The sequence below is a fragment of the Dromiciops gliroides genome, chromosome 3 (assembly GCF_019393635.1).
Source record: "Dromiciops gliroides isolate mDroGli1 chromosome 3, mDroGli1.pri, whole genome shotgun sequence".
Lineage (NCBI taxonomy): Eukaryota > Metazoa > Chordata > Mammalia > Microbiotheria > Microbiotheriidae > Dromiciops > Dromiciops gliroides.
In genome coordinates, this window is record NC_057863.1 from 181269931 (window position 1) to 181282759 (window position 12829).

General features: G+C 36.5%; 1 protein-coding gene across 1 annotated transcript in view; it reads right to left on the minus strand.

The window, feature by feature from the left end:
- CCDC138 (coiled-coil domain containing 138) overlaps positions 1-12056 on the minus strand; it is a 60981-nt gene extending 48925 nt beyond the window's left edge. Inside the window, exons 1-5 of the mRNA XM_043996381.1 lie at positions 11814-12056; positions 9038-9095; positions 7648-7774; positions 5042-5169; positions 184-371 (exon numbers count right to left, since the gene is read on the minus strand). Coding sequence (XP_043852316.1) covers positions 184-371; positions 5042-5169; positions 7648-7774; positions 9038-9095; positions 11814-12041 — 729 coding nt within the window. The 5' untranslated portion in view covers positions 12042-12056. The remainder of the gene's footprint in view (positions 1-183; positions 372-5041; positions 5170-7647; positions 7775-9037; positions 9096-11813) is intronic.
- Positions 12057-12829: the final 773 nt, after the last annotated feature.

Sequence of the window (12829 nt, forward strand, 5' to 3'; positions counted from 1 at the left end):
ATTCACCATTTTACCTATTCATCTATTTCTTCCCCTTAGGAGTTTTTAACAGGTGAACATTAATTCTTCTCTTATTATCCCTACTGATTTTAATAATTAATATACTTTACCACTGAATTTTTATTGCATGCTAGAAGAACATAAAATTAAACATTTCAAAATTTTCAGTTCATCATGTCTCACCTGCAGTTTCTGATGTATCAGAGATAATTCATTATATATCTGATTAATATGAGGTGGAAGTGAACTTTGCCTGAGTTTGTTAGCCATCTTGCTAGATGATATTGACTTTTCAGCATACTTCAATGGAGAGCAATATTCATCAGAGAAATACTCATTACAAGGTACTGAATTATATAGCGAGGTAACATCTAAAAAATAAGTGAAAATTTCAAAAAGTCAAATTTATTCATTAATACTTAAATTACTATGTAAAACTAAATATAGATTTTAGTTCCTTTAATTTTAAAACAATATTTGAATGAATTTATGTTAGACAATAAGCCAGAGGGATCTCCAAACCTTTTCATGGGAGAAGCTTTCTCACCTCCCCCCCCAAGAAATTACAAACTGCAAAAAGGGGAACATGGTAACAAGCAATCCCCTCTACTAGTTGAGTACTAGTGTTCGAAGGAATTTGGGATATTTCACATAAAACATTAAAAGATAAGAGAGCTAAATCATAACACTTATTTACCTCCTGACAATGATGACAAAAATCAATCAAAGGGATCACTTGGACTAAGATAGATCAGAGTTACTTGCAAAACCTAGACCACTTCAAATCAACAATTAATATAGAGATTTAATAAAATAACAAGAAGAAAAGATGATGGGAAACACCCTGAAACAAAGGAAAGCCTTCTCGATTAACAGTGTATAGTTTTTGTCCCCAAGAAGCTCTACCTTATATAATTTATAGAAAGACAGAGATTAAATTACAGAAGCAATTAGAAGGGATTAAAAAAAATGAGAAGAAAAAAGTTAACACTTGTTGCTACCATTTCTGTTTGAGTTTGACACCAATGGGCTGGACCTATGGCTTCACTGTTATAGGCACTGTGCTAAATTCTGGGGATACTGAGAAAAGCAAAATGCAATCCCTGCCTCTTAAAGATCTCTAATGGAGGAAACAACTTTCAAACAACTTTCTAACAACAAGGTAAAATACAGGATAAACGGGAGATAATCAACAGAGAGAGGGCACTACATTAAGAAAGATAAAGAAAGATTTCCTGTAGAAGGTACAATTTTAGGTGGGGCTCAAAGGAAGTCAGAGAACCAGGAGGCAACAATAAGGAAGGTGAGAACTTCAGACAAGGGGACAGCCAATAAAGATGCCCCACATAGGGAGATGGAATTTAAGGAAAAGCAAGGAAGCCAGTGTTACTGCATCAAAGAGTATGGGGGGGGGGGGGGAGTATAAGGTGAAAGACAGAAAAGAAGGGGTGGGGAGCCAGGTTACAAAAAGTTTTGACTGCCAAACATAAGGATTTCACATATGATCCTGGAGGTAACAGAGAACCACTGGAGTTTGCTGAGTAGGTGAGTGACATGGTCAGACCTGTGCTTGAGGAAGATCACTTTAATAGCTGAGTGGACAGAAATGGGAGGAGACTTGTGGCAGGAAAACCAACAATTAGGCTATTTCAATAGTCCTTCCCACCCAAACATGATGAAAAATGGAATCACTGATGAAAGGGCTGTAGGAAAAGAGTATGAGTACATTAACACAACTGGTGGATACATGAACTGGTTCAAGCATTTGGAAAACAATTTGCAATTATTAAAGAAAAATAACTAACTATTCCAAATCCTTGGATTCAGCAATCTTTTTACTAGGCATGTACCCTGTAGTGGGTAAATGACACACACCAAAAAAATGGCTACAAAATAACAAAACATTTATAGCAGCATTCTTTGTAGTGACAAAAAACTGTTAACGCAGTATGGTACAATATAAAAAACAATGTTAAGAGTCAGAGGATTTAGATTCAAATCTCACCTCTGATAACATATGATCTATCTTTGTGTTACTTCATCTCTCTTGTTAAGAGACTGGACTAGAGAGGGCTTTTTTTTTTTTAACTTTAAAATTTTTAGTGTCAACCCCAGTCCTTTGGTAGTCTGGAGAAGTCTGGAGAAACCTATGGAACTCCTTCTCAGAACAATGTCTTTAAAAGCATAAAATAGAGAAAGTTGGGTGATATAACGACTAGAGCCCTGGCTTTGGAGTTAGGAAGACCTGAATTCAAATAAGGCCTCAAATATTTATTAGCTGTATGACCCTGGGCAAGTCACTAAAGTTTGTCTCAGTTTTCCCAACTGTAGAGTGGGAGAAAATAATAGCACCTACTTTGCAGGATTGTTGGTGAGGATCAAATGAGATCATATTTGTAAAGCACTTAGCACAGTACCTGGAACATAGTAGGTAATATATAAATGCTTATTCTATTCTACTATCTCCCTAAAATACATAATATTATAAGAAATAAAAACACCCCCACCACAATTATATTGAAATAGTTATCAAATTCCCAGATTCCAGGTTAAGAATCCTTATATTATTTGAATATTACTTAGATTTTGTAAAAAAAACCAAAAACAAACCAAAAAACCCCCACCTGTTAGTTTAGCAACTTTAACTAATTTAATTACAAAGCCTAATAAACACTAAAATAGTAATAAAATAGAATCTTTAAAATGTATATTTATATTAAAATACAGAAAAGTAGATCAGTGGAACATATTAGATGAAGAAAAATCAGAAACAATCAATTCAATAACCCAAAGTTCAATTTGATAAAGAACTCCCTACTTCACAAAAATAAACCAAAAAACTAATTAGGTTTAGATTAATATTTTATGCCATGTTACAATAAGCTCAAAACAGATACATTATATTATTAAAAAATTAGTAGAAAGAGAAATCAGATGTCTTTTGTTTGTTTTTGAGATTAGGTGTCCCTATTTCCATCACTAGTAGGCCGGAACCCACTATTGATTGGTAAGGAAACTTTAGCCTGCTCCATCTCTGGCCTGAGCCAGTTTGCCCCTTTTTAGAGAATAAGTTTCCTGTTCCCAAGGACTCAATATATTGGTGCTGCCTTAAATGACAAAACCCAAATGGCCTTACTCCTACTGAAGCTAAGAACTCTCAACCTCAAGAAAACCACGAAGCCTAAGGCACCTCAGTAACAGGGATAAAATGCATGAACCACTGTGCCCAGCTATCAGGTATTTTTCAAAACTATTGCTAGGGGAGAATTCTCAACGAAATAAGTTGTAGAAGAGGTCCTCAAAAAATAAAATAAGATTATTTTGTGAAGTTGAAATGCTTCTGTAGCAACAAAATTAATGTAACCAGAGTAAATGAGAAATGGTTAACTGGGGAAAAAATCATTGCAACACACATTTCTGAAAAGCAGATGATATCCAAGACATATAAGGAACATACATACATGCACACACATGTGTGATCAAAAGTTATTTCCCCAATAAATTAAATAATCAAATGATATGGATGAAGAGAAGCTCAGTAATGCACTATTAGTGGAGATCTTACCTAATCTGGAGAGCAATTTGATATTATGTGAAGAAAGTGACTCAAATAGCCACAGCCCCAAAGGCAAATATTTCAAAGGCAGTCAAGGATAAAAATATGCACCAAAATATTTTTAGGAACCCTTTTTTAAATAGTAAAAAACTGGAAACAAAGGACATGTCCACCAGTGGTGGAAAGGCTCAACAAGTAAAAGTGCATGAATATAACTATTACTGTGCTGTTAAGCAACAATGGATATGATGAATAAAGAGAAAAGGAGAGACTATCTGAACCGACAGAGAAGTGAAGCAAGCATAACCTGGAAAACAACACACACAATAACAACAGTGTATATGGAAAGAACAAAATAATCAATAAAGTGTGTGGCCCTGGCATCAGGAAGACTGGGGATTGAATCTGAACTAATGACAATTACTCGCTGTTACCCTGGGCAAATCACTCTCTGGGTTTCCTTTTCTTGAGCTCTAAAACAAAGGTATTAGACTAAAAAACTTATAAGATCACTTCTGGCTCTCAGTCTATGACAGTATTAAATTACATAAAGTTATAATGACCAAGCATTATTCCTAAGATATGAGAAAATGTACTCCTTTATAATATTTTTGTAGAAGTGGGAGACTGTGTGTGGAACACTACAGAAGTCAGTCTTGGGTTGCTATCTTGGTCAAATTGCTCCCCCCCCCCCCGAACCCTTCTTTTAATTCTTTGTTCTAAGGGATGTAGGATGCTCAGGAAGGGGAGGAAGAAAGAATATACTGGGAAATGTAAATGATGTAAAAACAAAAGATATTGACTTTTTTTAATCAGAAAAGGCTTTAAAGCTGGAAGAGATTTCAGAGGCTATCTAGTCCAATGCTCTTCTTGTACTATCCAGAAAGGTTAGAAGACCTGTCCAAGGTCACACAGGGAGTAAATGTACCTGGGGAAAATAAAACCAAAACTGAATGATGTGTTATTCTATGACCAAGCTTGACTGGGCAGAGATGATAAAAAGGCACCTCTCCCTTCTTTGCAGAAGTACTTGCCACCAGATTCACTTGATGTATTGATTCATTTTGCTGACTTTCTTTTTTCTGCTTATTTTTTGTTACAAGGGGCAGCTTAATGGGTAGTGAAAGGGAGCAGGGAGGATATCTTCAAAAATACAGGTGAATTTAAAATATATCAATTTGTTAAAAGGCACATATTTTAATACATAGGTAATTCAACATCTATCTTAACACTTCCAGAAATAAGTTTTATTCTTCATTCTTGGCTAAGTTAAAATTAAATGACTATTATGGGCAGCTAGGTGGTGCAGTGGATAAAGCATAGGCCATGGATTCAGGAGCACCTGAGTTCAAATCCAACCTCAGACACTTGACACTTACTAGCTGTGTTACCCTGTCATTTAACCCTCATTGCCCTGCAAAAAAAAAGAAAGAAAGAAAAAAAAAGAAGAGAAAATTACTATTATGAAATAGAATTTTTATTTACCTGGGAATGTTTCTTTTGTGAATGATTTAACTTCCTGTGCAATACTGACACTACGATCATCTTCAATTAACTCTTCCTCCACCTCCAGTGGACTCAAATCACAAAAATAATCCAGGTCTTCATCTAGACTTTAAAAGAAAAAAAATTACACATAGCAATTTTTGAAAATCCTACAAAATATTCTATACTATTAAAATCAAAATGCTGTAATAGTTCATATGTATATAAAGCTTTAAAGTTTAAGAAACACTTCCCTCACAACAAAACAATGAAGTAAGAATAACAAGTATTATTATCCCTATTTTATAGATGAGGAAACTGAGGCATATAGGGACAAAGTGATTTGACCAGGGTCATTAATTACAGTATCACAGAATTGTAAAGAAATATTTTGTTATTAGACAAAGGCAAGTGACCATTGACCACATGTAGTTAATTGAACTAGACTTTTATATGTATTCAAAGTTAGATAGAAAACGAGAAAATTAAATGATAAATTCTAACAGAATTGTATTAAAGGTTGAAAATTCTATAGTATATGTAATAAAGTAAAAAAGCAGAATGGTATAATAGAAGACTATAGTAATAGAGAGATAACTGCAGCAATCAGGATGACCTGGTTGGTTTAAGTCTCATTTCCGACCCATACTGGCTATGAGACAGAGGAGAAATCCCTTAACTTCCCAGTGCCCCAACTCTCTAAGACTAAATTATAGAAGTTGCTCATTTGCATTGAAAAAGGGAATTTACTATGAGTTCTCTACGCTAATGAAATCACAGGTTCAAAGGGGGTGTCTGTGTGTATCTGCGTGTAGCTCTCTCTCTCTGTACATATATATGTGTGTGTGTGTGTGTTCACATATATGTATAATGGAAAAAAACACATAACATAAGTGGACCATTACCTAAATGTATCTTCTCTAGTACAAAGTACTCTTCATATAAGATGTACTTATTACATGTTTTGAATAAAGCTAAAATTATACATCATCCCTAGATTATTTCCTAGAAAAAACTGACAAAGCTGCCTTTCATTTTATGTAAGGAAATTCTAGGGGAAATCCCAAATTAATAAAGATACTGAACTTTGTATCAATTTCTCTTCTTTCTGCCTATGCTTCCAAAGCTCCAACAGAAAAGCTGGCAGTGTTTGTGAATGCCAAGTAGAGAATTTAAATAATTAAAGACAAATGCATACCTTTCATTTGAAATTTGCAGATAATTTTGTAAAGATATGGGTATTCCTGCTTGAACTCCCTAGAGAATTGCTCTTTTACTCTCTATGTGTACATACTGTTTTAAAACAGGGATAGGCCCTGGACCTCTTACCAATGGAATCACTGCTATAGCCAACTGCAATTCCCAGGTAAGGAAACCCCACACTGGACCTATGCAGGTCAGCACCTTCTCAGCAATTTCAATCCAAAACATGCTTCTTCTCATATACAGCTTTAGTCTTACTTTATTTCTGAATTTCCCCCCTCCTTGACTGCCTGCTATACATACAAACACATATTATCTGTTTCATATATTTTGGCCATTTCTCATGCTTAATTTAGCATAATACACTGCCCTGGATTGTTCTGTAATGACTTTATATGTGTAAGTATTGCCTCTTTAACAAAATTATAAGCTCAAAAACTTAAAAAAAAAATTGTAAAGGACTTAATATAAGCTCCTCAAGGGAAAGAACAAGTTATGTCCTTGTTTTATGTCTTATATCACACTACCAATAATTGAGACACAACACTACAAACTCTAAAGTACCACCAAATGCTATCATTATTATTTATTAAACTGAATTTATAAATATCTTATCACCTAAGAAATGTGAATCCAAATGAAAACAAACAGATCTCAACTTGAATCTTGGATTATTCAAATTGGAAGAACAAATATAAAAATGTTATTCAGATATTTTAGGATGATTAATAGGATAGCTAAATCTAATGATGTTTATGTTCCAATCTTGCCTGTTTCTAAGTAAAAATGAAAAGATTCCTTTGAACCAGGTCTCTATCTCCCTCCCTACCCACTAGCTCCAAACCATACTACATGGACTCCAGCCAACAGCCCCTATCACTCTCCACCAGAACCTTGGGCTCAGTCAACCAGCATTTATTTAACACCTACTATGTGCCCATTACTGCATAAATACTGGGAAAGGAGGGGGGAAAAAACTAGGTCCCAAGAAGCTCACAGTCTACATGGAAACACTCTGGACTTTTAATAGCTGAGCTTTCACTTATTTTTCCTGGAACAGGCCTCCACTTCACTTCCAGGCCACCAATACTGGTAATTCTCCCTTCCAGCTTCCCCTTATGAAATCGTTTCCCCTATTAGAAGGCAAGTTCCCTGAGGACAGGCCCTGTATTGCAGGCTTTTATTTATATCTTCAGTAGTTGTTAGAGCACCTCATATGCACTTAAGCACTCAATAAATGCCTTATCTATCTATCTCTTTGATTGTAAAAGATAACTAAAGCTAACGACACTCAAGTTACTAGGTATAAATCTCTCAGGGAAAAAAAGGAAATTTTAAATCTAGTTTTTAGTATGTCTAAAATATTGAAGGGACAGCACTAGTAGGGATACAAGGATACATACCAATTCACATTCTTCTTGAACAAGTCACAAAGGGGTTTTGTAGAATTTATTCCTATATTATGAGAAAATGTTGCTGAGTCAGTGGGCAGAGGCATAACTGGATCTGATGAAGAGTTATCCAATACATCTATCAGCAAATAAAAGACATAAAAAAGTACAGACTAAGATACTGACTTTTTCATAGAACACTGTTCCTACAATTTAAGACTAAATTAACTACTTTGAGTATCCATCATCTTATCTCCATAACTAAACTATAAAACCCCATAAAGCAAGTATATCTGATTTTTTAATATCCTCCTCAGTACACAATCATTTCTTATAATAAATGTAATAAGTTCTCAATAAATATTTAATGAATACAATCTTAGGCCATGTTCATTTGAATTCAACGAGACAAAGGGAAGCAAATTATAAATATTTTAAATAAAATTACGATTAATAAAATACAAGTCCTCTTTATCTTCTCAGAAATTTAACGAGAACTGCTTTTAGTTCTATTTCATAAGATTGGATGTGTCAAACAAATACAATTTCAATTTAAGATCCTGAACATCTGTTCACATATAAAACATATTTCAGGAAGTGTTCTCTTAAGATCAACTAATTTCAATTCTAAAATTTATAATCATAATTAAGAATTATCTATAAAAGTAAATATAAAAAGATTGACTGACACATTAACTGGTGAATTGGGGAAAAAAAAGTTTATCACATAAAAATAATAAACCTGATAAAGCTAATAAATGGAATAGTCAATGACCCAATTTTAGGAGTAATGACCACATTTCTAAAAAGGAATTCTTATATGATCTTTTTTTCTTTTGGGGGAACATTTTAATAACTAGCAATCTATAATTAAGTAGCTGATACATTTTTATGGTGATCTTTACCAAAACATAAACAAAATTAAATGTCAACCTAGAACCAGAGCTAGATCCTGCTATATAAAGTACTCTCTATGGTTCAATTATGTACTTTTAGAGGTATATTACAACAACATTTAATTAATACATTATTGCTTCATTTCAATAACTGGGATCTTAGTAACATGGGAATGGATATGCACCATGAAATATACACCCCTGGTGAATTTTTTTTTAAAACCCAACATAAAGAAGCTATAATGTGGGAGGGAAGGGAAGGTAGGAAGAATCATATTTAAAAAAACGATGGAACCAGATTGGCTCATAAAGTTTGACATACAGGTTTGTAGGACATTTATAAAGCAACTATTTATTAAAAGAACTGAAAAATCACAGTATTTGCTATTTACACTACAATGAACAAAATCTTTCTACAGGCACAGTATACTAATTTTTCAGTACTGTTCTTTCAAATTGAATTTCATTATGAACACCAAAACATACAATAAACTTAATCTTCCTACCTGTATATGTAAGAGATCTTCTACTTTTACATCTGACCTGATTATCCAATCCAACAAACTAAAAGAAATAAGAGTTAACATATTTAATACATAAAAGTTTATTTTTTAAAATACTCTTTTTCATTATAAGTTAAAATATAAAAACAATTTTTACAATGTTTTTGTAACATCTCATTTTTAATACAAATACATTTTTTGAAAAGTTTTGTTAGGCAGAGAAAAATTTTAGGACAATTAACCATAAAGAAGATGAGACCACTTGAATGTGGTACCATACTTATCTCTCATATGATCCTTATAACCAGTAAGTGAAGTTGAAAAAGCAGATATTGCTTATAGATGTTTCTAAAAAGGCCTATAATGCTTTGTACCCTTATGTACCAGGTCATTAAGGTCTTTCCTCCTAGGATTCAGCACTTATTTGTAACCACTTATTCATATAATACTGTGTATACAACAACCCTTATTGTAGGTTCCTTGTTTTATCTAAACTTTTTTATATTCTCAAAAACTGTACAGTACTAAGAGCACAGGAGGCGGTTGATAGCAGTTTCTTGTTTTATTACTTCCACTTTTTAACAGATATGAAAACTGAGGCTGAGGGATTAAGAGATTTAGGAAAGGTCTCTAAGAAGCAAGTCAGCCTCAAGTGCAAGTCAGCCTTATACTCAAGCGAAGCAACTGTGGGTATAGTGAAAGCAGTACTATATTTAAAGGTATATATCCTGGGTTTAAGTCCTGGATCTGACATTTATTTGCTGGGTCACATGTTCCTGCACCTTGGAGTTGGAGGGGAATCCCAGTATAATGGATTAGGCAGTGAACTGAAAAGTCAGGAAAATCGGGGTTTATGTTCCTTACCAGCTAGGTTAATGCTCATCAAGTCATTTTATCTCCTCTTTGCTTCAGTTTCCTCAACTGTAAAATTTGGGAAGGTGTCCTCAGTAACTTATAAGGTGTCTTCCAGCTCTAAATCTACAATCTCATGAGTTTCTTGATTATTAAAAAGGGAGTAAAAATACTGGTAACAGTTCCATTCAAAGGGTCTTTAGCACATATAAGAAAGTAAGTAAAGTTGTAACAATTCGAATGACGCCACCTGCTGGAGACTTACTGTAGAAGAGCTCCGCCCATGAGGTGAAGGTCTTTGAGGGCAAGACCATGCGTCTTTTCTTTGGCTTCAAGAAGTGACATTTGCTTGTGGGAGGAGGAAGGGGGAGCCTGGTGCTCTGACTAGTGCTCTTTCCTGCAGAAGCGGAGCTAGAAATGCGCTCTCCCTTTAATAGATAGATAAATGTAGGCCTTTCTCTCTCTCTTTACCAAATTCTTAATCTCCTTGATATTTGCTTAAAAGCCTAACTCTTGCTAAAGCTTATAATTTATTGGCCACCACTCATTAGATATTTTAGACAGACTAGCTAGAATTTTAGCCTTTAACAAAAGTACTTTAAATACTTAAAGTAAACCCTAAAGCTCTGAGTAAATATCAGCTATCAACAGAAATATTTACACAGGTACTCAACTATTATCTTGGAATACTATTATTTTTCCAAGCACAAAGAAATATATACATATAAATTCTTATAACCATACTTTTATGTTTACAGAATTCCTCCAAAATTCTCTATGGGTTTTGAAGATATAGATTTGAATGTCGATATAAAAAGAAACATTTCTGGATTTCTAGGTAAGCAGCAGATAAAACACATGACTTGGAAATTAGGAAGACCTCAGTTCTAATTCTAGCTCAAAATACTTATTAGCTATGGGACTCGTTTCAATGCCCTAAATGGAATTCATTAGTGTCCCCCCCCCCAAAGTTTCCTCCCCTCTTTCTAACCTCCCTATTCAGAAGTCTTACCCCAGCACCCACCCACCATTAAATCAATTTCAATGGCTCTCATCATTTCCAGTATTCTGGAAATTAAATAAGAATAAAATCCTGTTTGGCATTTAAAATCTTGGGCGACGAGACCCTTCCTTCCTTCCTACCATTTCCAGTCCTCTTACACCCTACTCCCCTCCAAACTCATCCTTGCTGTTCCTCCTCCTCCATGCTCCATCTCCTGACTGGCATGTCCCCTCGCTGCTCCAATCACCCTCCTCCTAATCTCCACTTCTGGGTTTCCTTCAGTTCCCAGCTAAAACTGCATCTCCATTACTCCCCTTAATTAATGTTAGTGCCTCTCCTCTATGCCTGTGCCAAACTGTTGTGCGTGGTTCATAGTAAGAGAGCAATGCTCAGTGACTTGACCGTCACTTACTTAAAGAACAGTCAGTCTCTGGCCGATAGTAGGGGTTTAATCGATGTTTGGTTATGAGATTGTATATCCTCAGTGCTTACTTGAAGGCACAGGGTCTGTTACACAGCAGGAGCTTAATAAATGCTCGTTGCAAAATGGAGGTATAAAGAGCACCTGCCTCACAGGGTTGAAGGAGATAAAGGAGTAAAACCACACTGCAAACTTTAGAGCTGCATATAAATGCTAGCTCCTGTTATTCCCGTAATAAGAACAGGGATGATAAACTAGGACTAATCACCCGCTCTAAACGACAGCCGATCACGCCCCCCAAGTCCCACCTTACGCTCCCCCACCCCCGTCCCCATCACCCTCATCTTTCTGGGCCCGCCCCCAGCCCCTCCCCACGAAGCGCACTAACCGAGGGTCTCGACAAAGACTCAGACAAGAACAGTTTTAACAAGGAGTAAGGGGCCTGCTGGGCCGCGGCCACGGATGCGGGGGAGAATGCGGGAAGGGACATGCAATTACTTTACCTGGCGGGGAACAGAAGTGGAGGAGGGGGACGAGAAGCAGGCAGCTCCAGGAGCAGAGCGGGACCCAGGAAACCGACTAGGACAAAGAAAGGAGTGGAGACAGTCGCCCTGCCCTCTGGCCGGGGGAGGGTTTACCTCAGACTGGAAAGTCCTACAGATTCCGTAACGTGTCTTGAGGCGCTCCAAGGCCACGTCCTGGCCCGGAGGCTTGACTACTTTCGGCTCCATGACTCGTCTCGGATTCTCCGGCCTCGCCCGCCGTTGTCTCCCGGGGAAACCGCGTTCAAACCTGGAGCCGAGGGGGCGGGCTCTCGCGACAGCGGAAGTACGTCACTGACACACGGGCTGTGGGGTCGAACCGGTCCTCCCCGGCGTGGAATGAAGAGTGGGCCGAGCTCGCCCGGAGGTGGTAGCGCAGCCACGCGGGAGCCGGAGAAACCTTGTGCCCCCACCTTCGGCGTGACTTGGGATGAAACGTTGCCTGGGCAAAGAAAGCGGGCGCAGCTATGTATTCATATCAGTCATTCGGTCAACAAATTTTTATTAAGGCCCTACTATGTGCCGCATCCTGGCCTAGGTGCTAAGGTTCGGAAGACAAAGCACAGGAACCCCCAGCTAGGTGCCTGCGTCTTAATACTGACGAACGAATGAAAGAATGGGAAGGTGACGGGCACCGTCATCTTCTAAGTCTTAAGTACCAGATAATGGAAGTCTTCCAATAGAGACGGAAGATAGAAATAGCTACCTCTGACCTTTTGGAATTTATATGCCTCATTCTTTATATAATTCATTTACAGATAAATGTGATCACGGTTGATTAAATTGTAATGACATTCTGAGGCATTGAAGATGTCAATTCTGGCAATGTTGATTGATAACGTAAAACTTTTAAAGTAATAGCATTTTGGAAAGTTCCATCTCAGAGGTCCATATCTAGGTAGGTTTCACATCCCTTTTTAAAGGATAAAAAAGAATATGAAACGAATGAAAACGACTTACCGGCTTAATTTGCATGC